Below are 26,106 nucleotides of genomic sequence, written 5' to 3' on the forward strand. Positions count from 1 at the left end.
TGCTTCTAAAGAACATTGTGGAAGTTGTGGTAATATATAAAATATGCTCAAATCTACACATCAAAAAGCTTTATAAGCTTTTATTTCCTTTATCCAATTCAATCTTCACAACAACAAATAAAAAGGGATGAAAGGAACACTTCACACATGTTAAGTGCTAATGATAATAAAGACGTATTAATTGAATGCTTAGTACCTTCCAGATACTACCTTCAACCAATCAGCAAATAATCTTTGAACATGCACGGTGCCAAGCACAGTGAATAAGCCAGACAGGATCCCTACCCACACACATCAACTCATTTAACCAACCGTATGAACTATTTATTTTTGTCTCCACTTTGAAGAAATTCACGCTGAGGGAGGTTAAGTAGCCGACTCAAGATGACACGGTTAAATAAGAGCCAGACACCAGATCTAACTGAGGACCACTGAACTGAAATCTATGTTCCTTTCCACTGTAACTTTGTGTCAAGGCCACCACGTCTCCAAAACCACAGCTTTCCTAGATCCCTTCACAATGTCAGCTTTTCACCATGGGGCTATCTCGAGTCCCCAAGCTCTGTAGATGACACTGATGACAGTAAGAAGAATAAGACCCTATCCTCCAAGTCCCCTCACTTAATCCTCAAAGTCAAGTCTTATGAGTCAGTGGGACAGACACCATAATCCCCAAATTTACAAAAGTGAGGGATAACAACTAGAAAGTGGTCTTGCACACAAACAGAAATGCATAATTACAGAGCAAGAAGAAAAACCAAGCAACTGATTCTTAGCTAGCACAGCAAAGTGTATTTGCTCTTGATGAAGCACAGCAGGAACCCAGGGCTCACCACTATAGCAAATGGAACTGGAATGACTTGCAAAAAAAAAAAGTTACTTAAGTGAAATAATACAATGAAACAAAAGGCTAAGGCTGAGCCTGAACCCTGATCTTGTTTAAAAGCGATGCACAACTGTTAGGAGTTAGGACAGGTCAGGGAGGGGTTAGAGCAAACCAGCACCAGGTGATTAGAAGAAATGAAAGAATGGGAAGGAGACGACCTGTTTCGCTAGGTGATTAAATAAGTGTTATCTGATGGAGGGTTCAAACCAAATCAAGTCCGGTGTCACTAGGGGACATTCTCAACTAACGTACTGCGAGAGTTTACGTAATGCTCGACAAGTAGTAGGCCCTCAAAAAGGATTAGTTGTCACTGTCGTTTTCACTGTTTGGACTATTTTTCTCGAGGTCATTGTTCTTGCTGAAAATACCCGGTTCCAAAAGGCGACCAACATAAGTTCCCCATAAGGGACCGAGGCCTGACACCGTCACTTCTCAGCAGGAGGCTCAAATCTACCAGGTCGCTCAGGGGCAGAGCCGAACCGGGTACCCTGGCCCAGCTCGAGGCTCACATCACATCCTTTCTCCTCCTCAAGGCGGGGCTGGCCTCCCGGACACCCGGGTGCCCCCAACCTCCCCAGACCACTCACCTTCATGACTGCCAAGCCTGGAGGCCACCGAGGCTCGACTTGGGAGTCCATGGCTTCTCCTAGATAGGCTGGGGGGTCCGTCACCCACTGTCCTCCCCGCGCTCCACAGCTACTCGAAATTCCCCGCGCTATGGCGATACGTCAGCAGCCAGCGACGCGCCTGAGGCGTGTGCGGAGCCTGCTGGGAGTTGTAGTACATGGGCGGAGCGCCGCCAAAGACCCCCCCCCCCCCCCCCCCCCCCCCCCCCCCCCTTTGCCTCTCAGGGCAGGTAAATGGTTGAAAAGCCCACGTTAGGTTTTGTAGCAGACCCTTGATAAATAGATGCCTGTGGAATGTTAGGGAAAGACAGGAATCAAGTCAAATCCGGACCTTGCCAAACCTCTCAAGGTCCAGGCTCATTCCTCCCCCTCACCTCGCCCTCCGTGATTGCTCCCCTCTCTGAGCAGTTGTTTTCATACCTAGTATTTCGTGTCACCCCATCATAACCGTGAGAGGTGAATATTACCATTGCTAGTTAACACAAGAGGAAACTTCGGCTCAAAACAGTGAATCATACAGTGTCATTGCCCAGACTACAAATAGGGCCTTTGGACTTTAAACGGGAGTTCTTTTTCTCAAATTAAAAATAAAAAAAATAAAAAAAATAAAAATTCTGCAGAGACAACCACCCTAACTCTTTCAGATATTTACTTTCTTATATTTCCTATGCAGATATATAGATACGGCTTTTTTTCCCCCACAAATGTTATTAAATTAAATGCATAGCTTTGTCAACGAGTTTTTCTGTTCCTTTATTTAACCACACATCTTAAGGCCTCTCCATACTAATACGAACATATTTACTTCATTCCTAGCTACAAAGTCGATAACATAGGTGTACCACAATTTATTATTCCCATTCTGTGGAGCATTTAGGTTATTTCCAGGTTTTCACTATTGCAAAGAGTTACAATGAACATACTATCTATATACATCTTGGCACACTTGAGGCAAGACATCTGGGGGATGATTTCCTACCAATGGAACTACTAGGTCAATTTGTGCGCTCTTTTAAAACTGTGATAGCATTATATGATTTGCCAAAATGGCTGATTTATACTAATGCATTTATACTCTCATCAAGCAAGTATAAGAATGCCCATTATCCAAATGTGAAGATGACCATCATACCACCCAGTCTGTCAGTTTAACTCAGCACTCCCCCACTGCTTTATGTGGACCTTCATTGCATCAGGTCTCATGGCCCCAAGTCAGCAGTTAACATTGCTCCGGTCAGACCCCTGCTGCTTGTCACTGCTACCCAACAAGGTCCATGCATTCATTCACTCATTCAACAAATACTTTTTCTTAAGTTTATTAATTTTTGAAAGAGAATGAGAGAGAGAGAGAGAGAGAGAACAAGTGGAGGAGGGGCAGAGAGAGGGGGGACAGAGGATCTGAAGCAGGCTCTGCACTGAGAGTAGAGAGCTTGATGAGGGGCTCAAACTCATGAACCATGACATCATGACCTGAGCCAAAGTCAGATGCTTAACCGACTAAGCCACCCAGGTGCCCCAATAAATACTTTTTTTAAGTGCTTACTGTTGTCCAGGCACTTGAGCCACACTGTGAAGTAGGTAGCGGTAAAGTTGTTATTGCCATCATACAGACAAAGGCACTGAGGCTTGGAGAAGTTAAGTCTTCACTTCTTTAGGCTTGCTTCGTTAGAAATTCTGGCTCCCAAGCCAGAGCTGTATTCAATTGATTTTTCCCAGCCTATGCCCAATTATTCATTGGACAATAATAACATTAACAGCATTTGGACAAAAGACTTTAATACCCATTACAATAAAGGTTGACATTCATTAGACACCTGTGTGCAAAGCACTGTTCAGGTGTTTTTATACAATTTGACTTATTTCAGACTCACTCCAACCAAATGAGGAAAAGGAAGTAAAAAGGTAACTCACTTAGGGCATTCTACTGGTAAGTGGAAGAGGAAGGATTTGAACTCAGGCAGTCTGGCTTGAGTCCACATTCACCACTACAGAGTATTCTCATAAAAACACCTCATCATGAGAATTATTCTCATTTTATAGATTCGGCAAATGAGTCTCAGAGAAGCAAAGAGACTCATTCAAGATCACATAGCTTGTCAGTGGCAAAGTCCAGCCTTGAATCTAGGTCTCTTAACCCCAAACCTTAAAGGATCATCCACTTTATGGAAGAGTAATTGAGCAGACAAAGCCTCTGTTTAGAAGTTTGAGGCTCCCAGGATGCTGTACCTTATGGGGCTCCAACGGGAGGGTGGAGAGTGGCAGAGAGGAGTGGAGGGTTAGGGAATACAATGGGTTTGTATCAACCAATTAGAGAAGGGCATGCAAATGAACTCCAAGGGTAATTGTAGGTATTGCCTAGTTCCTGAGGCGGTAGCGGGGAGGGGGAGCAGGGGCTTGGAGAGACCAGGCCCCAGGTCTGAGTGCACTAGTAATTTTTCCTTTATGGTACTTGTAGGTTGAAGGTGACAAAAGGCTAGAAAGGCGAGAGAAAAAGAAGAGAGAGAAAAGAGAAAAAGAATGAAGAAGGAGAGAGAGAAAGAGAGAGAGAGGGAAAGAAATGCAGTCTTCCCATTCAGTCATGAAGACAGATTGGGGACAGGCATCTCTCGTTGGTCCTGGGCTCCAGATCCAGCTCTCCATCTCTGGAGAGTCTCCAGGGTAGCACCCAGTGCCATTCATCTCTGAGTTCCTGCCACCAGCTGCTCACGGAGACTGAATGTATAAGTAATCACTGGGATCAGCCCACATTCCTGTGAATCTTTTCCTCACAGGCTGAACGATTCTCGATCCTGGATACTTGATACTCGATACTTGATACTCTTCTTGCCCTCTTTGACAGCACCCACTCAAGCCCACCTTTGGGCCTGGAAAGGAAAGGCCAGGCAAGAGCACAAACGGGTTCTGAAAGCACCTTTGAGTTCAGGACAAAGGCATTTGCTTTGTCCTCCCCATGATATTTATCTGGCACTTGGGAGCCAATCCACTCTAAGCTACTGTTTCCACAGACATTCTCCTTTTCTTAGATCGATAAAGAGATTGTACTTCCTCATTCAGGAGTGAAAACAAAATGTTCCATATTTTAAAAGCAGACTAATGCTCAGCAGAATCACGCTTTGCACTTAGCACAAAGTGAAGGTCTGGGATAGGGCCACCAGAGAAAATACAGGATGCCTTGTAAATTTCAATTGCAGATAAACAGCAAACTTTTTTTTAATTAAAAAAAATTTTTAACACTTATTTATTTTTGAGAGAGAGAGAGAGAGAGACAGAGCACTAGTGGGGCAGGGGAGAGAGAGAGGGAGACACAGAATCGGAACAGGTTCCAGGCTCTGAGCTGTCAGCACAGAGCCTGATGTGGGGCTCAAACTCATGGACTGCGAGATCATGACCTGAGCTGAAGTCCAACACTCAATGGACTGAGCCACCCAGGCACCCCAACAGCAAACAATTTTTAATATAAATATATCCCAAATATTATACACGGCATATTTATACCTAAAAAAATTTTTTTAATTAATTTAATTTAATTTTTAGGCACTTTTAATCTGAAATTCAAATTTAACTGAGCATCTTGTAGTTTTATTTGTGAAATCTGACAACCTTAATCAGGGAAACATCCTCCCAGGAAGTGTGGGGATGGCCTGGCCACACCCTAAGGCCTCCCAGGGCCCCGATTTCCTTTGCAGTGTCTTTTCATCACACTCTTCTCTGTGCTCCATTCTCTCCCTCTGAGGGCCCATGCCTGCTCTGGTCATGGGAGGGAGGTCATTGAAGGAGCTCAGGACTTCTTTCCTCCTGTCCTCCCGTCTTCCCCTCCCCTACTGAGCCGCTATCCACCTGTGCCAAGTGCTGGAACATGAAGGTGAACAAGAGAGTCACGGTCCCTGTTCTTAAGGAGCTGATACCCTGAGAGGGAAGAGGGGACCCAGACAGAAACAAGGGTGTATGTAAGAAAACGAAGATAACTTAATAAAATGGTAAGTAATATGTAAGTGAAAAAGGATGATGCAATAGAGAGTAGGGAGCACTATAAAATGGATAATGTGGGAACTCCTCTCTGAGAACATGACATTGGTGCCAGGACCCAATAATGAGATAGGGGCAGCCATGCAAAGACCTGAGGGTGGAAGGGCTCCAGGCCTTGATAAAAAGTTTGGATTTTAATCCATGTGGACTCAGGCTAGTTATTGAACCTCTCTGCTCCTCAGTTTTCTCCTCTGTAAAATGGGGATGTTAATAGTAGCATTTGCCTTACAGTGATGTTATGAGAATTACAAGAATTATTGTAACTAAGGTGCCTAGAAAGGTGCCTGGCAACTAATCAGCCCTGTGTAAGTATAGCTGGCATTGTTACCATGCTGCTGTCAGCACAGAGGGAAGCCCTTGAATGGTTTTAAGCAAGGAGGTAACATGATTTGACCTACATTTTCAAAAGGTCACTCTGGGTAATAAAGGATTTTAGTGGCAAAAGAATAAAAGAGGACAGTGACAAGGAGCTGACCAGGTTGGCAGCGGCCAGGAGGAGGTGAAAGTGCTGTGGGCTCCATGATTACCGTGGACCCCACCCTGCCTTGTTCTCACCAGTTTCTAACTCCTCCCACCTTGGAACCCCAGCCACGGGGCCAGCAGGGCCTACTTTACATTGACAGACTGTGTCCATCATCCGCTCCACTTGCCTGTTATACCACTGCCTCTGGAAGCTTCTCCCTGACACTGATTGCCTGACCATAATCATAGCCTCTTCTTAGGAGGGGTGCCAACCTTTCTTATGGATGCTTTCAATGAATGTTTACTGAGAACTTACTATAGGCCCTAGAGGTCCAGGCAGAGCTCACAAGCAATAAACTAGATGAAGAATATCTGCCCAAATCAAGATCTGAAGATGGGAAGAGCTTTGAGATCAGAGAGGAAGAACTTTAAGGGAGGGAGCTGTATTACTTGAGATTCTTTTGGTTACAAATGTTGAGTTAGAAAGCCAACTCAAAATGTCCTAATCAAAAAAGGGAGTGTTTATGTAAACAGAAAGTCCAGGAGTAGGTATTCAGGTGTGGCCTGATCCAAGTTTTAGCAGGTTGGTCTCTTTTCCTTCCCCTCAGTCTCTCTTAATGCCTTACATCTGCTTTCTTCAGTGTTGTCTGAATGTCCCGGGAAGGCTTCTCCAATGTGGTGGCAAACGTGGCCTCCAGAAGCTCAGAGACTATGTTCCACTGGCAAAACTGCATGAGCAGAAACAAACACCTCATTCCCAATAGTCTCCTGCCAAAGTACCAGATTGAATCTCATTGGGCAGAACGGGGTCACATGCCCATCCTTAGACCAATCACTGTGCCTCAGATTGTCTAGGTCTGAGTTTATGGGGTAGGGGTGGATGCTCGAAATGAACATTAGGGTGCTGTCGGTAGTGACAGAAAGAATGGCTCCCTGTAAACATGCAGATTGCAAAAATGGTTGTAAATTCTTCCCCTTCCTATAGCCACACTCTTTAGGATATGACTCCTTCCATCAAGACGTGAACCTGTTTTTCCACTCCTTGATTCTGGGCTTGGTCATGTGACTTGCTTTGGCCACTGCAACATTGACAAGCGTAATGCAAGCAGAGGCTTGAAAAGTGCCTGTCTGCTGGGCTTCGTCCTCTGTCTTGCTGCCCTTGGAAACCTCACCACCATGTGAACAAGCCCTAACAACTCCCTGGATGATGAGATATGTGGCCAAGTTATCTGTGTCACCCCACCTGACACAGAGCCACCTACAAGACATGGGAGTGAGGCCATCTTAGACCATCCAGCCCCAGCCAAGCCACCTGCCTTCCTACAGATCAGCTCAGCCAGCTCTGACCAGAAAAACTGCTCAACATACACACTCACAGGGTCATGGTAAGTAATAAATGTTGATTCTCTTAAGCCACTAAGTTTGGGAGTGGTTTGTTACACAGCAACAATGGCTAACTGCTACAGTGAGCAAAAACCACACTGCCCCTTCCCAGAAAGCCCCTTCCCAGGAATCTTCTGCATGCCTAAAACCTGGTGTGGGAGCCCCCTGCCACAGAATTGTGGGAGCCCTAGGCTTATCAGTCCCTCCTCTTCCCCATAGTAGTCTTCTCCTGCTCTCTGATCCAAAAACTTATCTCCACTCTGCTTCTGATCTGGTGCCAGACTTTATAGGTCCCAGGGGCATGACAGTCCTTGTGAAGAGCAACTCATATGCAATTCTTCTTTCTGTAGGCTTCCAGTCACTCCTCCTTACAAGGATGCAGCCATCCACCAGGAAAAGACTGAAGGATGTGTAACTGAATCCTGTGCCTCCACCATCTGTCATGATATCTGGATACACATTCCCTGTTCAAGCTCCAATTCTTTGGTTCTTAAAGGCTCTTTAGATTCCCAGAGCCTGGGAAAGTTGAATGTTCCTCTGGGGGTGCTAAAGCAGGTTGTACCTCAAAGACACTCCATGGAAATTACTGTCTCCCAACAGGACCATCCACGCCCTAGCACAGCTATGAACACAAGAAGGGGCCCCACAAGCGCTCATGGGGTGGATCACCTGGAAAGGTACCAAACAAGCATCAGGGCTCCAGGCCCCTTGGATACAGGAAGTACTTGGGGCAAAGGGAGAAAAGCAAGGAAAGATTGGAAGGAGACAGGGTGGAAATCACCAAAGACAGAATTCTCACCAACCAATTTGGTCTTTAGTGTCTAAGGACAGGACTGAGAGTCACACAGACCCCAGTTTGCATCCATGCTCTTCCATTTACCGTGCGATCTTACATAAGCCACTTATCTTTCAGAGCCTCAGTTTTCTTTTCTGCAAGGTAAGAACAATAATGCCTACCACTGAGGGTGCTATAGCCATTACATTTTTTAAATGTTGGGAAGGGGCGCTTGGGTGGCTCAGTTGGTTGAGTGTCCGACTTTGGCTCAGGTCATGATCTCATGGTTTGTGGGTTCGGGCCCCACATCGGGCTCTGTGCTGACACCTCAGAGCCTGGAGCCTGCTTCGGATTCTGTGTCTCCCTCTCTCTCTGCCCCTCCCCTGCTTGCACTCTGTCTCTCTCTCTCTCTCTCTTATAAAAATAAATAAAAATTAAAAAAATTTTTTAAATGTTGGGAAGCACCTACAGGGCACTTGACAGTGAGTGGCTGGCCACGGCATAGGAGTAACAGTCATAATTATTACTGTCATTGTCACCAATACACGTTATTAACCAGAGGGCATAGAGGTTAAAAGCACTAGCTCTGAAATCACACTGCTCGGTTCCAATCTCAGGTCCACTGCTTACTAGTGCATGGACTGTGGTCTATTCCCATGGAAAGGAATCTGGGCTGCTTGGATACATGGCTGATTTGAGATCTGGGGCAGAAGAGGTGCCAGAGGAACCTAGAGCATCTTACTGTGCTCCCAAATAAGGAAGTTGTCAAAAACTAGTAGAACTGGATTGTTTATCTGGTTCCAAATGATCAGACCACAATTTACTCGCTGTTCATAGGGAAAATGCAGCTTTTCAATGGAGGGATGAGGGAGAATCCACTTGATCTCCAAAAGGGGGTACCAAGTAGCAAGCACTTCCAGATGTGATACCATATGAAGCACACATCATCTGGAGAGCATTCTTGCAAAAAAGGGTGAAACCGATTCTCACAAAACATCTTGGTACAACTTCTAGTTTATCACACAAACATGGGGGGACAGCAAGCAGGCAACTGGCAGAAAGTTGCAGAAAGCAACCGGACACATCCAGACCATGGAGCATTCCACAAGAAAATTAATCAGAGTTCTTCAACAGGTCATGAGCAGAAGTCACTGTTCTAAAATAACAAAGATGTAATAGAACCCATTATACCCCTGTTTGGACCCTGATTTGAACAGACTAAACTTTCAAAGAAATTTTTTGGGAACAATCAATGAATTTTGAATGTGAATTATGTATTGCATTATACTGAGAAGTTCTTATTAATTTGACCAGGTTGACAATGGGATTGTCATTATGTACAAAATGTTATTTTTAGAGATACATGCTGATGTCTTTCATGGTAAAGTGTCACAATGTCAGTGATTCATTTGAAATTTTAAAAAGATAAAGCATATTCAGAAAGTTTCAAATAATTGTTAAACAAAGGATACACATAATGGATTAATTATACTATTCCCTGTATTCTTTTGCATGTTTAACATTTTTCACACTAAAAATTGGAGACTGCTGACCCTGCCATTTTACAAATGGCCACATGGGGACAGTGGAGTACCAAGCTGGACCCAAACTTTGGGTTAGAAATTCTGAATAATCACCACATTCATTCTTTATTCATTTACTTCAACTCATCCTGGCATCTAATCGACCTTTGGTGAGCGCCAACTTACCAAAGGACCTCGAGCTGGGCCTACAGGGGATAAAGGGTCAAATTCATCCCCACCCCTTCCCTCCTTCAGGCACTTGTGTAAATAGTGTCTGTGTATCTGGAGACCAGGACAGGGCCGTCACCAGGAGCTTCTGTCTTGGGGGGGTCCCTGCTAACACGGGTGTCTCTGTGTTTGATATCACTGGAACGGAAACCTTGGCTGGTCATGTCAGAAACAAAGAAATTAATATGGGGGCCGGGGCGGGGGGTGCCACTTGTGTTGTATGAATTCACCTCATCTACATGCATTCGGGTTTGCACACTTACTAGCTCTATGATGCTGTGAAAGTTACTCCACCCTTCTGAACTTCATGGGGCTAATAATAGTTCATACCTTACGGCTTTTCTGTTGGAAAAGAATCAGATAGTCTTTATAAATTGCTTAGAATGGTGTCTGGCACACAGTAAGTGCTCAATGTGAACATTAGATATTTCCATGTTCCCCTGTGGAGCCCAGGGGGATGGAAGCAGGTGTTCAACTTGTCTGATTTACACAAAGGCCCCAAAGTCTGCTAGGAAAAAAGATGAATGTGGCCTTGAGACTAGGGCACTGGAATTCAGACTCTCCAAAAAGCAAGATCATGATTATTGGATTATAGCAGCTACTTCTACTGAGGGTTTTCTCTGTGCTCAGCACTATCTCAAGCATTTTACATGTACTAACTTACTTCTCTCAACAAGTCTACAAGGCAAGTACTGTTACCATCTCTACTTTAGGGGTGAGGAAACTGAGGGACAGAGCTAGTAAAGAACTTTTGTGCAGTTTCTCAGCTGGTAAGGAAGGGAGGCTAGGATTTAAACCCAGGCATCCTGGTCTTGGCGTCCTCATTCATATCCATGAGTCTCACTTATATCCAGCATACTCTTCTTTGGCGATGGGTGCTGCAGAAAGATGAGGCATTTTGCTAGAGAGAGAAAGTGTCATCCTGCCATTGACAGGAGTCTGTGTATCTTGGCAAGAAGGGCCAAGATCATGCTCTGAATGCATTTCTCAAGAGCACCCCCTGGACCATGGGGCTCTTGATTGGCTCCTGGGGTTTGCTTGCCCAGCATCATTTTTTCTGATAATAGAATCCATTTCTTCCTTTTGGAGAACTACTCTTACCCTACTCTCAGCTGGGTGGTCAGGCAAGGCTGATGAGACCAACCACTAGCTCAAAATTGGGCAAGTGACTAGACCTGGCTAATGACAGTAAGCCCCACCCTCCATTCACTGATTGGTTCATTCTAAGCTTGTGACTCAAGCCAGACCAATCAGAGAAAATTCTGGGACTCTCACTCCTCTACTGGGAAATAGGATACACTCTTTTTCTTCTGGTGTAGCTGAATGCTAAGAGGCACACATGGACTTGTTTTGGGCCATCCTTGTTATCATTTGGAAAGAGTCAGCCTGAGAATGTAGACAAAGTGAAGGAAAGCAGAGCTGAGAGGTAGAGAGACAGAAGCTTGTTGACATTGTTGGAACACCTGCACCCAGTCCTTCCTGAATCTTAATGTTCTTTTCAATAAGGTGGGGCAAAAAATCATTCATTTTCATTGAAGCTAGCTGAGTTGGGTTTTTGAGTCCTAACTTGATGCATTTCTCAACAGCATGACACGAAGCAGAAACAGCCAAGCTATTTATCAGAGCATCAAAGACCTAGGGGCACTGGTGTAGGTTCAGGTAAAAGAATAGGCATATGAAAAAATAACACAAAATAAAGGAGAACGGGCATATGAAGAAGGAAACTCTTGTTCCGTACGTGACAGGACTCTGTAAGTTGTCTTTAAAGAAGGTCTGCAGTCTGTTCCATGCATGGGCCATTGGTTTCCATATTGGGAAGACTTCAAATAAAACCCTTGGGAGGTTTGATGGGTGGTATGAGGATGGAGAAAGGGAGCTAAGCTGGAAGTCCAGAAACAAAATTACGTGGGGGTGCTTAAGACCCATAAATAATAATTATTATTTTATTATAAGTATTGTTATTTAATTATTATTTAATTAATATTTAATTATTAATTGTTATGACCTGGACCCATGCAGTACTTGAATCCCCAATCATCACCTGACCCTCCATTGTTAAAAAGTAGCCATGACCTAGAAGCCACAGGAAATTTTTTAACAGCAACATATAGGATCAAGTAATGCCCCTATTAAAACCTTCCAAAGACTTCTTACAGCTCTTAGAGCAAAATCCTCACCAGGACTCTGCATATGCCCTCCTCCCCACCAACCTGTTTTCTCATCTCTCACTGCCACAGTCCCCTCCGCACTGGCCTCCATTCTCACGTGCTAAGCTCTTTCTCACCTCAAGGCATTTGTCCATGATGTTCGTCCACCTGGTCCCCTCTCCAACCCCACCCTCAGCCCTGCACATGGTGGGCTCCTTCTCAGGCTTCTGTTCCCAGTCTGAGCTTCTTCTCCTCTAAGGGGCTGTCCCAACCTCCCAGTCTAAAGCAGCACCCAATATCCCCCTCCCCATAGCCTTGGTGTTTCCTGTTTTGTTGTTGTCATTGTTTGATCTCCAGCATTTGACAATAAACTCCTTAGGGATCTTGGTCTACTTCATTTACAGTGCTATCCCCAGTACCCAGCTCAATGCTTGGCACATGGTAGGTGCTCAGGAACACTTTGTTAAATGAGTGAATGACAGCCAAAGATGTGATTTTGTTTCATTACCAAAGCCTTCTCACTCTGAAATGGCATCTGCCCCCAGTTGTGTATGAATAGTCATTTAGTGCAGAAATATTCATTGAGCACTTACTATGTGCTAGGCACCACACCACCATCTGGAGAGGGTGAGGACAAAGAGAACCCCAGATTATCTAACATTTCAAACATTGTAGTTTGGGGAGAGAGATAATACGTAAGTAAACAAATAAACAAAATAAATTCCAATGAGGAGAAGTGCAATGGGGAAAACAAATGGTGACTGGCGGGGGGGGGGGGGCAGCTTTCACAGAGGGGTCAGAGGAGGCCCCTCTGAGGCAATGACCTTTGAACAGAAAGTGTAAGGAAGAGGAGGAGGCAGAAAGGAGAAGAGGCTGGGAAGGAGCATCGCAGGCAGGTGGCTAAGTGAGGACAAAGGCACTGAAGTATGTGGCCCTTGGTTGGTCCGAGGAGAGGGGGGCTCAGGTGGAGAATGACCTGGACGGGCATGGGGAGGAGACAAGGTGGGCCAGATGGGCAGGAGCTGGTCCTACGGGGCCTTGTGGGATTCAGAGCGGCGATTCCAGGCCGCCTGCGGTGGCTGAGGAGGTTGCAGGCGAGTGGGACGTGATTTGTCCGGTGCTGATTCTGTAAGACGTCCCTCTCTCATTATTTGCTTCTTGAATCCCAGGCTGGACTTCCTGGGGTAGCTCAAAAGGCCTGGGAAGTTCCTCTGCTCTCTGCCTCTTCCTGGCATGCCTTATTTAGGCACAGTCCCTACTCACTGCCACCACTTCTGCTGCTGGTGGTGGTCTCTTTTTGATGCCCCCCCCCCCCCCGCACTCCATCCTTCTCCACATCCTTCCAGTGCTAAGGGCCCTCACAGGCCACTGCGGGGGCGGGGCCTCTGCAGCTACCTGCCCTGAGGCAGCAGCAGGGTCATTTCTAGGCCTGTTCAGCTAGGGTGGGAGATAGGTGTCTGTCAAGGGGTTCTTAGGAAGGCTTCCTCCACTACCCACACGCCACCTTTTTCTACAGAATTGTCCAATATAAAATGTTCACTCATGTCAGAGGCAAGGTCTGGCCCTGTCCATCGCCAGAGGCAGGATAGTCTGATAGAACCTTGACTCCTTCCTTTCTTCTTCTGAGGTCGTCTGAGCCACAGCCAGCAACAGTACACCACCCATCCCCGCCACATCTGCCCCAATGCCAGGTACAAGTCCCCCCTGCCCTGCCCCACCAGGTGAGGCATCTCAGGCCAAACACACCCAGACCAGCAAAGCTCACTGTTACATGCTGTTCTCTGCTCCAAGTCATGCCTGGGGTCCTGTCTGGTCCTCCAACCTGGGAGAGAGTAGCTAAGACCCGGCTGCGGAGTGAGACTGTCTAGGCCAGGACCCCAGCTCTGACGTCCTAGCAGCATATCTGGTGGTAAGTTACTTACCCTCTCTGTGTTATTTCCTCATGAGTAAACTGGGAATAGTGACAGAATCTGCTTTATAGGGTGGTCAAGAGGATGTATGAATCATTTATATGTGCGAGGACTTAGAAGAATGTCTGGAACATAGTAGGTGCTCAAATATGCCAGCTACTACCATTCTTTCCTCTTTTTCCTGTTGATTGCAAGAGCAGGAACCTCCTCAAGTCACACCAAGTACACAACAAGGGTGTTGAGTGTAAGGTCTTCCAGGGGCGAAGAGGCATGGGGCAGCTACCAGATGGGTTACTCTGACTCTCTCTGGTTCAGGACAGTTTGGCTCTCAAAGCCAATGGTTGCCGCCATTTGTCTCACTAGACACATTGGCTTTCTCATTGTGCTCATGGAGTCTCCTCCCTCATGACTTTAGCCTCCACGTGGTCCATAAGGTCACCTCCTTGCCTTCAATCTCCTCATCATTGTGGCCATTCATCTTCCCCCTCCTCCTGGTGATGGGCCATTTTCTTACTTGTGGGTCAAACTTCTTTAAAAAGGCCATTTATTGCCCACGCTTGCCAAGGGCCAAAGTTACCAACCAACCCACCATCAATTGTCTTTGGCCAAACTGCCATTCTTGGCCCAGTTGGGGCCAGGGGATGGGGTGACATGACACCACACATGGCCACCCAAGTCACAGGGGTGACAGGATGTTCTCTATAGAGAGCAGGGTGGGTGTGGCAGGGGATGGCTGCCATTTCCCGTGTGTGTTTCTGCAGCCTTCTGCCAAGACATGAAGTGAGCCCTCATATTTTGAAGAAATAGCCAAGACCAATGTCCCCAACCCCTTTATTTTATAGATGAGAAAACTGAGGCCCAGCAATTTGGGCTTGCCCCAAATGTGGTAGCCAGCAAATGGCAGAGTCCTATTTCAAGATTTTTCCTTAAAACTTATTTGGTTCAACCATTCCTCAGATGCTCTACCACCTGCTTTTCCCATACAGTGACAGATGCACCAAAACTCTTCAATGAGTAGGCGTGACCAGGGGCTAATACAGGAGCATTTGTCAGTGCTTGGATGGCCGGGGCACATTATATAGCTCTTACTTTCTAGACTTCACCCTGAGAAGTAGTCTCTCATTAGCCCCACATTACTGAAGAAACAGAGGCTCCAGGAGGTTAGTCACTTGCCAAGGTCAACCAACTGATACAAGTGAGGGCTGGGGGCCACACTCAAGTCTGTCTGAACACAGGGCCTGCATACTTGCATCCATACCCAAAAACTCACCAGCATCACCCAGTCAGTGTAGAATGTGGGAGTTGGGTGTGCTAGGCGTGGGTGGTGGGAGGAATAGCTAGATCCCAGGGAACATGGGCCTAGGGCTAGGAAGGCCAGAGTTGTCTTCTCTTCCTTAATGTGGTCCTGGGCCTTTGGGCAAGTCCTGGCTCCTCTCTGTTCTTCAGTTTCCCCATGTGGAAAATGAACATCTCACCTACTATAAATCTGTATGTCCTTTGGGGAGTTGGATTAAAAAAATATGAGAAGATAAATATGGCATGAATGCAAAAAGTCCATAATAATCACTCCCTTCAATATTAGACTTTAAAAGAAATAGGTAAGTTATAAGAGTCATCATGGGTTTCCAGGATAAGCTGGCATAGAGTTTAATCTTAAGGTAGTTGTCAGAGCAATGATGCCTCCCTACATCCAGGATTTTGGGGGCCACATAATCCTGCCTGGTCTAGAAGGGCTGAACCCAAAGGTGATTCCTGTATTTTGTCTTGCGGGCAGAGTGGCAGAGGAGGCAGGTGTGGGCTCTGGCACCGGAGAAGTTATGGAATCCCGGACTTAAACCTCCTGCACATCAATTTCCTCATTTATAAAATAGGGTACTAGGGCACCTGGGTGGCTCAGTCCCAACTCTTGATTTCAGCTCAGATCATGATCTCACGGTTTATGGGTTCAAGCCCCGCAATCAGGCTCTGAGCTGATGGTGTGGAGCCTGTTTGAGATTCTCTCCTCTCTCTCTTGCTCTCTCTCAAAATAAATAAAATAACAAAATAAAATAAAATAAAATAAAATAGTTACTAACATAATTTACACCTGTGGGTTGTTTTAAGGGTTCAATATAAAGTATGTGAAGTACTTTGTACTGTGTTTTTAGGAAGAACATAGAGTATGCACTCCATAAATATTGGTTTTATCATTTTTTTTAATGTTTATTTTTGAGAGAGAGAGAGAGAGAGAGCACGAGTAGGGGAGGGGCAAGAGAGAGGGAGACACAGAATCCAAAGCAGGCTCCAGGCTCTGAGCTGTCGGCACAGAGCCCGACGCGGGGCTTGAACTCACAAACCACGAGATCATGACCTGAGCCGAAGTTGGACACTTAATTGACTGGTGTCCCAATTATTAAGTTTATCTGTTGTCCATGCATAAGTGCAAAGCTTTAGTGTATTTGTATGGGTATTTTTCTAGGATATCAGTTAGCTACTGTTGCATAACTGATCACTCTAAAACTTAGTCAATGGAAACCACCTCCGTTTATCATTTATCATGGATCTGTAGGATGAGGACAGCTCCTAGGATCTCTTTTGGGCAGCTATTCTTTTCCCCATACAGAGTTTGGGTGGTTTTGACACCACTCTTGAAACCCAGGATTGCTTAGGCCCACTGGCCAATCCTATCCCTCTGGCCTGCTTCAGGAGCACACCTGCAGCTCAGTCTGGCCAGTGTGCAGCAAACCCAAGACCTGTACTGATGCCGAGGAGGTGGAGACAGCCGCCAGGCCATCACAAGATACCAGACAGCCTGTGTGGCCGTTAAATTAACACGCAGAGCTGAGTAGAGCCGGCCTGAGGGAAGCAGAGGACCACAGCCTGGAAGCAACAGTCACATTCTCATATCCCCCATATTTGAAACCAGTCGTAGCCTAGTTTCCTGTTATGTGAGCCAATAAATTCTCTTTTCTTAAGGATGTTTGGGTTGGATAGTCTGTCATGTGCCAACGAAGAGTCCTAAACAGATTGGCCCAGAAATGGATAGTCCAGCAATGGACTGCTTTGTTGGCTAAGAAAGTGGACAAGCGGTGCCCTTTCTTTGCGCCTCTGTGGCACAAAGGCACTGTCCTATGAACCATTGTCACAGTGAATCGAAGTTAATTTCAGAATTCTGGAGTGATCATTTTGTGCAAATGGACTGTGAGCAGTTTGAGGGTAGGAACTGGGTCTCACCCACCTGTTTCCCCAGAAGCTAACTCGGGGCAAGATGCACACAAAGGTGCTTCCTACACTCTTGCTGAATGAATGAGAGGCTTCTGACTTGAGGCTCTCAAGTGAGCATGGTTGCTATGAGCGAGTGAACAGATTGTGGGGCGCATACAAAATTTAGACTGTCGTAAGGTTTCACAGTACTGGAGCCTGGAATTAACAAAGGGCCAGCACTGAGTGCTGAGAGCTTAGGGTGGGAATAATGGATTCCCTGAGGCAGGCAGAAGACCTCATTCTCTTCTCTTCTGTAAAGAGGCGCCTGCATGAAGATCCACCAGAGGGTTCATCAGAAAGGAAAGGCCCAGAGTGGTCCTTGACTGTGGCAGGCAGCAAGTTACCTTAACCATGAGATCCTACCGCCAACGCTGGCATAATGGCCATGCTCAATGACAGGCAGTATGATGATCTTGTAAACAGAATGGCTTTGGAGTCAGACAGGGTTCCTTCACTTCCTTCTAACCTTGGGCAAGCCATCTAACTTCTTAGAGCCTCAATTCCCTCATCTGCAGAATGGGATTTAAGAAGGGTACTTACCTTCAATATAACTGTTTTGAGAATTTGATGAGAAAATGCACTTCTAGGGCTTTAATCTAGTGCCTGGGACAGAAATAAGTGATCAATAAACTTCACACACACACACACACACACACAGGGAAAAAAAAATCCAAGGGGCAGTATCATGTGTATAGACACAAATGCTAAAATGGTCCATATGCCTTCACACAGGCACTCAGTATCCTGTGGCCTCTGTAGATGACAGCTCCTTCTCTCATTTCCCTCTGCCTTGACATTTCCAATTTCTGCCTTCCCAGCGGGCATCCCACAGTTACCTTTTCCAATTAATTCTACAGGTGAATCAGTCCTTCTTGGAACGTTGGCCTTCACCTTGTTGGATCTGAGTTAAAGGATATCTCAGGGATGGCTCCTGGAGGCAGCACACAGACAGTGTGGACTGGAGGGTAGAAACACCCCTCTGGGACCTCCCCAACCCCCCCCCCCCCGCCCCGTGCCACCTCACCCTTTCAAAAAGTCACGGGAGCATGTTTGAGAAAAGTTAAGCTGTTTTATTTCACAGGATAGCTCCACGTCAAACCAGCAGGCACCATCAGAATACGCAACAGACACTCTATAGGACGGGCGTTTGGTTGTAAGGTAGAGAAACGATATCCGGAAGAGGGCAACACTTATCATCACATGGGGACAGGCAACCAGCAATTTCCTAGGGTTGTTTTCGGTTTGTTTTTTCCTGACACAGTTTGGGGAGGAAGGAAACCAAAGGAAACTAAATCGACCAGCCACTCTGAAGCAATCAGAACCAAATCTATTGCCAAACCGTGTAAACAGTCACACTGCCGGGAACTAGAGCCTGAGCAGAAACTCTAGCCAGAATCTACTTCCATCTAAGGAAGGCAAAGTGCACTCTGGTTGCTCTGGTTCAAGGAACAGCTTTGTTATTTGCCTGGGACAGTTCACACAGAAAGGAGGTGTCGGCAAGGGGCAGCAGTGGCCATTCGGCCAGTCCCAGAGGATGGGACAGCGGGACATTGGCAGATCAACCTCAGAGAAGCCGGGAGGAGTCCGACATGAGAGCAAAGTCCCTTCTCTCAGCTCCCCTGGGCAGCTTTGGGTATGTGGGGAATTCTCTACACGGCTGCTCAGAAGAGAGGAGACCCCAGAGAACCGGGGAAGTTGACATGAAACGTCAGCATTAGCTCTGCATAGCAGAAAATCAGCTAAGCAACACCTCGCTCACCCCTTCCTGCCTTTTCCTCCCCGCCCGTCCTCCCAAGCCCAACAGGGCCTCCCACCATGGTTGTGAGCCAGCCATTCTTCTTTCTGGGATTCTCAGGAGAATGAGGCATTTGCTCTAGTGTGGAACCATCTGGATGTGTGAAAAGTTAGGAATAGAAAGACTGAGAGGAAGAACCATTACATTAGTCCTTGTGGTTTTCCATCAGCCGTGTACGTGTGCGGAGTGCCGAGTAACGACCAGGCCACGGGAAGTCTTCTGCGTTCATGCCTCCTGAATGAGAAAGAAATATACCCAACAAGGCACTCCAGGGGACTCCAACAGAGAAGCAAGCCCCACGTAAAGGCCCTTCCCCACACTGGCTCCCCTTTGTGTACCACAAACCAGTTCTGAAGTGTTTATAAGGCAGATCTCTGAACTGCTGGTTCCAGCCGGTGTAGCCAAACGATGGCTCCATTTCCCTGTGTCTCTTCCCACTCGGATTTCTTCGTTGAATAGACACCTTTCATCCCTTGGGAATCCGTTTCTCTCCTGCCCCTTGGCCTGGTGACCTCGGAGAAAAGACTCCCAAGTCTAATTCCCGAGCTTACAATTCCCTCCAGTTGTGCGCTCTGTCCGGGGTTCAAAAGGCGCTTCAAGGTGAGAAATCGTTAGCACTGAAAACAAGGAAAGGCAAGAATTTTTCATAGAATCCCACAGCTCAGAGCAGCTCTTGAAGAGGAAAGGGGAATAAAGGGAGAGAAGGAGAGTAGGGTAGGAAGCACGGCTTGTTCTCAATTTTATCGGAGAAAGGTCTTTAGCGGTGGCTGGGCCCCAAGGCCCAGGAAACTAGACCAGGAATGAATTGTCTTTGGTCAGTTTTAAATGAACATCTTGCTGGTTCATTCCTAAAATAGACTAAACATCGGTTACACATAAAGACAAAAGGCTTGACCTCAGGGTAAGTCAAAGGTTAAGAAAACAAATCATTCTGTGAAGAAGGAAAAAAAAAATGCCCGTTATCAACGAACTGATCAGTACAGCTCTCAGTAATGGCGATGAACAAGTAGGTAACCACCACTCCCCCTTGTACAATTGGTTATATTGAGGACTACTAACTAGGTTACTACATTTCCCCCACACTCACTGTACAGTTAGGTTTCTGGTATTTGTTTTTTACATTGATCTATCTACTAGGTGCAAAGATTTGGTGAGTGGCATTGGCTATAATTTAATTGTAGCCTTTTTAAAAAATTACAGTTTCACATTGTAACAGTTACTTTCCAGCATTTAAGCAAATACAGCAATATATAGTGTGGACTAACACAGGCAGGAGTCAGGAGGAGACTGCGATGCTCAGTGACTATGGATGGGACGGGGTGTGCATGGAGGGTGGTGGAGACATGCATAGCGCCAGATGAGGAAGGAGGGGGGTCGTGGTGCAGGAAAGCATTTTTCCACTTGGTTCTGCGTCAAGGGTCAGATCTGGGGCTGGATGAGTGGGCTGTGAGCTTTCCTACATGTGAACTCATCAGCCAATTTCCCCATGGAAAACCAGGGACTTAAAAGAAAACCGCAAAGACTCTCGCCTTCAGGTAACTTGGTGAAAAGCAGACAGATCCATTTTCAGTAAGGAAAAACTCAATCTATAGGAATATCCACGTGATCTGACTGGTGTTCTACAGATCAGGCAACACGCTCAACTCAGACTTTCGCTTCTCATCGGGTAGCCGTGTCGGATGATGTGACATTTTGCACAGGAGGTGACCACGTTTAAGGTCTGGGAGTATCTCTGGGGTAGAAATGGGAAGTCTTGTCTCCTGGCCGGAGAGCATAGCATCCGCCCAGTCAAGCACCCAACAGGGCCCTCACTCGCTGCCGTCTGTTAAATCTTGGGCAAGCCATAGCACATCCCAAGGCCTTGCTTTCCTCCCTAAGCTGTAAAATGGGGTTAGAGTCATCTGCTCAAAGGCAGAGGGGCTCCTAGCTGCTTCCGAGACTCTTTCATTTCCAGGAGCTAAGACAGAATCTGCGGTTTTAGGCAAAACAAGGATATTTATCATTGACCTCTCTGGCACTTTTTGTGCCCTTTCTTGACTCTTCCTTCCACTGGGTGTGCTCACTGCCAATGCTTCCGATGAGACAGAATGGCTTACCGCTCCTGCACGCTCAGGTTATCAGTGACTTACTAGATCCCTGCCCCTGGGGTGTATTTACCTTTTTATGGAGGACTAGAGGAGAGGGCAAAACTTAGTCTAATGGGGTGAAATGGTAATGAGAGAATTTCACGCATCAGTGTGTGATTTTTCTGTAGGGCTGTGCTTCAGGGCTCTTACGAAATTACTAGGAAAATTCCACCGCCCGCTTCTCAAATGCCATTAGGAGGCTTCAGAAGGAAGATCCTGGATGGGTTTATCTACAACACTTACCTTGCTAATGATAATAAAGGAGCAACCATGTTGGCACAGTGCTTTCTGGCTTCCAGAACTTGCTCACCTACATTTTATCTTTATTCCCTTCATTTTACGGAGCAGGAAACTGGGGCTCGGTGAGGTGAAGTGACATGCCCAAAGTCCCACAGTTCCTAAGAGGTGGAGGCTGGAACTCAAACACAGGACTTTTGACTCCAAACCACAGCCATGGAGATACACTCAGAGAAAGAGAGGGCGCTTGAGAACAGCAAGGAGGAGACCCTTGGCTTGAGGGGGTGAATAAAAGTAGTCCCCTTAGGATGTGATTCGCCTACGTCCCATCATCCAGAAACAGGCTGTCTCTGGAAAATGAAAAGATCAAAAGAGGAAGTAAAATGGAATGGAACAAGAGTGATCCAGAAGGCCTCTTCCCAGCTGAGAGGCAGAAGTCTAGCTCCTAATTCTTAAAAATCACTCACCTCAGTTCTATCACCATATTTTCAATTATATCCAATGTTCTGGAGGTGGTGGGGGGAGGGCGGGAGTGCAAGGGCTAGGAAGGGAAGGGAAGGTAGAGAGGAAAGCCATTTCATTTGCATGATGTCAACGGAAGTGTTCTCTAGGACAGAAAGTGCCAAGGATGGCCCCTCTTTGGCCCCTGCTGTGAGGTTCCTGCATTTCAAGCAGGAGGGCACCAGCCAAAGTGGGTCGCAGACTGATTTTAAATTAAAATGATGTGACTGAAAGCCTCCTTGCCTGTTTAGTTCCAGATCTGACACAGTATAATTAGTAGAAAGAAGAAAAGAAAAAATTAAATATTTTGAAAATGGTATAAGTTAAACCTCTATAGTTACTTTATTCCTACAGCGTGTCTAGGCTTTGAAGTGTTCCACACCATTGTTTTTGTTTTGCCTTTTTCCCAACCACACAGAACACTGTGCTGCGATGGGGCTTAGGTTCTCACTATCCCCTTTTTCTACATACAAACACAAGGATGCTGTGGTCAGGGGCCTTCTCGCCAACGTCCTCCCGTGCCTTCGGGGGTACGGTTGGCCCTTGGCCTCCGGGTGGAAAGGCAGGGTCTCTGGGGTGGACGGGGGGGTTCTGTGAAGGGTTCCCCACCTCTAGGAGCAGCCTGCTTGGGGTGCTGCCTGCCCCACCCTTCTGTGAGGGGCAGACTGTTCTGGAAGGCCACGACTTCTGGAGACAGTGGGAGACTGTTTTTGTGTATTTTTCTGCAGGTTAGTGGTGTATTGCTTCATCCGCAGTCACTGAGGCCTCTAACTTCTCCCAGAAAGGTCCCTGCAAGTCCCACCAAGTAACTCAGCGGGAGGTGTTTGGTGGCATGGGTCTGAGGTAAATCTAAGTTTCATAAAAAGAAAAAGGAGATCCTATATACATTTAGTTGTGTGTCCAGATCTAGTATATGTATATAGATGCATAAATATATATATATACACACACCTACAGACATATACATACATGTATGTGTGTATATATGCACACATATATATACACACATATTTATGTATGTAGAGAGAATGTGGAGAGAATCATTTTCCAGTGACCATATGCGGGGAAGCCGTTTAACATTTTGCCCCAATCTTAGGAGATGCTCTAGTGGGGCCTCCTGCTCCTGCACCCCTCTGGGCGCCTGCTTACACACGGGAGGTCTGCGGGATTCACATGGCTGAACGTGAGCTGCGGCCAGTGCCTGGGCCTCAGCTCTACACAGACGCGCTTCCAGGCGGACCTTCTGGTCCCCACCCGACAAGAGCAGGGGCACTGGGAAGGCCGCGGAAGTCACAGAGGCCGCCCTCAGCCACGGCGGACCACGGTGGGCCCGGGCGGTGCCGCCCCGTCCTGGAGGTCACATGGTGCCCGACTTGTCCGCGGAGCTGTTGGGGAACATCTTCTCCGTGGGCGTGACGGCCGGGCTGCCCACGCCCGAGCTGCTGCTACTGCTGGAGCGATGCTGGACCACCGGCCGCACGGGCCGCATGGGGGGCGGGCGCAGCTGGGCGCCGGCCAGACGGGCGGACAGTGCTGGCTTGAAGGTGGTCATCATCTCGGTGGACGAGCTGCTGCTGCGGCGCATGGCGGCATCGGGGTCGCGGATGACGATGGTGTGCAGGGGGCTGGCGGGCTCTGAGCTGATGGGGCCCGGCGGGTTTTTCAGGGGCTCCAGGGTGTCCAGCACCACATCTGGCGCCTGCTTGACCGTGTTCTGTCTCTCAAGCTCCCGCAACTCATGCAGAGCCGTGCTCATGGTCTTCTCGATGTCCTGGGGACAGAAGGAGCTTCTGGTCAGCACAGTCTGGAGGCCTAGGCTCCAATCCTTCCTCGACTGCTAATCAGCCTGTGGGCTGCTTAGGGAGGTATCCCCACCCGTGAACCTCATGGCTGGGACAGAGAGGAAGTCTCCAGGGTGTCCTATGACCAACTGAGGGAATCCACGTGGGCATCACCTGCACACTTGCCTGCACAGGGACCTGCAATGAGGGCAGGTTGGCCTACTGGTTGAGAAGGCAGGCTCTGGAGTCAGACAGACTTGGGTTCGAATCCTGGCTCTGCCACTTCCTTGCCATGTGACTTTGGGCAAGTTACCGCAACTCTCTGAGCCTCAGAATTCTCATCTGTGAATATCGATCATAATAATATGACTTCAGGGTGTTGATGAGCATGTTGAGTGATACAGCCCCTGTGAAGAGCTTGGCACAGTACCTGACATAGTCGGTGCTCACAAATAATAATGGCAGTAACAGTGGTAATGATAAAGCACCAGTCTAAGCTCTTTCCATTTGTACCTCATTTAATCCTCACACTTAGAGGGTAGAGCTACCCTTATGCTCATTTCACACATCAGAGAATGGGAGCTCATCCTGGGCAAGTAACTTGCCCAAGGTCACATTGCCAGCTAGTTGCACAGCCCAACTTTCAACCCAGACAGTGTGTCGCTAGAGCCTAGGCCTCTAACCATTATGGTTATTTTGAAAAAAAAATCTGTGGGGTGCCTGGGTGGCTCAATCAGTTAAGCATCTGACTTCAGCCCAGGTCACGATCTCACAGTTTGTGAGTTGGATCATGAGTTTGAACCCCGCGTCGGGCTCTGTGCTGACAGTCCGGAGCCTGGAGCCTGCTTCGGATTCTGTGTCTCCCCCTCTCTCTCTGCCCCTCCCCCAATCATGCTCTGTCTCTCTGTCTCTGTCTCTCTCTCTCTAAAAGATAAACTTAAAAAGATTACATTAAAAACAATTCTTGCCAGTAGAAAAATCCCTTGGAGGTTATATATCAGAATGTCCACAATGTTCACTCCAGAATAATAGGACTTTCTTCTCTGTATTATAATCAGAAAAGTTTGCTTTCAAAAATATAAATTTTAAAAAGCAACAAAACCCCTCATCGTCCTACGTAATTCCTGGGGATGCTGTAATATTAAGAGCTCATCAGTAGGAGAGCACTTTGAATGACAGACAGCCATTAAGGGACCTTCATTCCACCTTCCCAAGGCCTCTGTTCCTCCTTGAGCCAGGAGGGGGTGCTGCAGTAGGACATCAGCATTCAACCCAGGAGCCCTGTGCTAGGGTAAAGGGCCTGTAATTTTTTAGTGAAAAGACTCCTCTGCCATTTGCTTGCTGTGCAACCCCAGACAAGCCTCAGGCCCTCTGTACCATACTTTGCTTCTCTGTTGAAAGCCCCTACATTTGCTGTGAAGATGGGATGAGATAATGGATGTGATGGAGCTTTGTTAACTGCCAGGCAGTGGATTTTTAAATTCCCTTTAGCCAGAGTCCTTGGCTCACACAGGTGTTACAGGGATGCCTCCACACCAAAACAGGCACAAGGAGCTGCTGAGGCTGAGCTAGGCCAGAGCCCAACCAACCCAGCTACTGAAGGGACATCAGGGGATGTTGCTTCAAACCGCTGCTACAAGGCATACTGCGCAATGTCTGGTGAGGCAAACCCAGGAAAACTGCAAGTCTTGTCATACTGATGGCCTTGGTGCCTGGAGATGTCCTGCTGGCTCCTCTCTGCAGTCACGCCCTCTTTTTACCCTCTCTCCTCCCCCGGCCCACAGGCGGCCTCCTGCTTGCCCTGGGCCCACACAAAAGGCTCCAATCTGGCACAGGCAGGGTCCCAGCCTATCCTGTTTGCTTTGTTAACAGACTATGGTTGTCTGGTTAATGGCTAATAGTAGCTTTTATGCTTCCTCATGACATTTTATCCCTTGCCCAGAACACAAGCTACTTTAAGAAGAGGCTTTATGTGCCTTTATCCAAAAAGATTAGCTGTGGGGGGCCTTCTATATGAGGGGAGAAATGGCAATCCTCTCCCCACCTTTGCTATACCCCAGCCTGGCAGTGATATCACAGGCTTTCCACAGCCCATACTGTTTAAATGAAGCTCCCTATAGATTTCACTGCTATTCCTGCTCTACTCCAGCATGAACTGAAACATAAAACTTTAAAACACAAAATGTAATCATCACCCCTCTCTACCATCCATCCCCACCACCATTCTCCCCTGGCAGAATGTGAGCCAGAAAGACAGAAAGCTCAGAGAAAGATCAGCTGAGTAGTTTAGGCATGAGCCTTGCATTAGTCTGAGAAGTGATACGGCAATCTGCAGAGTGGGGCTGCAGAAAGGCCCTAGGGGAAGACGGACAGCGGGGGACAGGGCCTGGGTCCATTTTAGGTCACCACTGTACTCTCAGTGCCTAGCACAGTGACCGTCACACAATAATGTTTCTC

The 26,106-nt window shown here is 47.1% G+C and overlaps 2 protein-coding genes across 6 annotated transcripts in view; both read right to left on the reverse strand.

Moving 5' to 3' along the window:
• Positions 1-1,589, reverse strand: part of RAD18 (RAD18 E3 ubiquitin protein ligase) — a 103,508-nt gene extending 101,919 nt beyond the window's left edge. For 3 of the 4 annotated variants that reach the window (XR_007459916.1, XR_007459915.1, XR_007459914.1), the window contains exon 1: positions 1,474-1,588. Coding sequence is in view for 1 of the 4 variants with exons in the window: in XM_049640932.1 (XP_049496889.1) it covers positions 1,474-1,524 (51 nt within the window). In the remaining 3 variants the exon portion in view is untranslated. Of the gene's footprint in view, positions 1-1,473 lie in introns of all 4 variants that reach the window. The other variant, XM_049640932.1, reaches the window with a different exon arrangement.
• Positions 1,590-18,264: 16,675 nt separating this feature from the next.
• Positions 18,265-26,106, reverse strand: part of SRGAP3 (SLIT-ROBO Rho GTPase activating protein 3) — a 257,503-nt gene continuing 249,661 nt past the window's right edge. For both annotated transcript variants that reach the window (XM_049640934.1, XM_049640935.1), the window contains one exon: positions 18,265-23,639. In XM_049640934.1, coding sequence (XP_049496891.1) covers positions 23,226-23,639 — 414 coding nt within the window. In that variant the 3' untranslated portion in view covers positions 18,265-23,225. The remainder of the gene's footprint in view (positions 23,640-26,106) is intronic.

The sequence above is a fragment of the Panthera uncia genome, chromosome A2 (genome assembly GCF_023721935.1).
Source record: "Panthera uncia isolate 11264 chromosome A2, Puncia_PCG_1.0, whole genome shotgun sequence".
Classification (NCBI taxonomy): domain Eukaryota; kingdom Metazoa; phylum Chordata; class Mammalia; order Carnivora; family Felidae; genus Panthera; species Panthera uncia.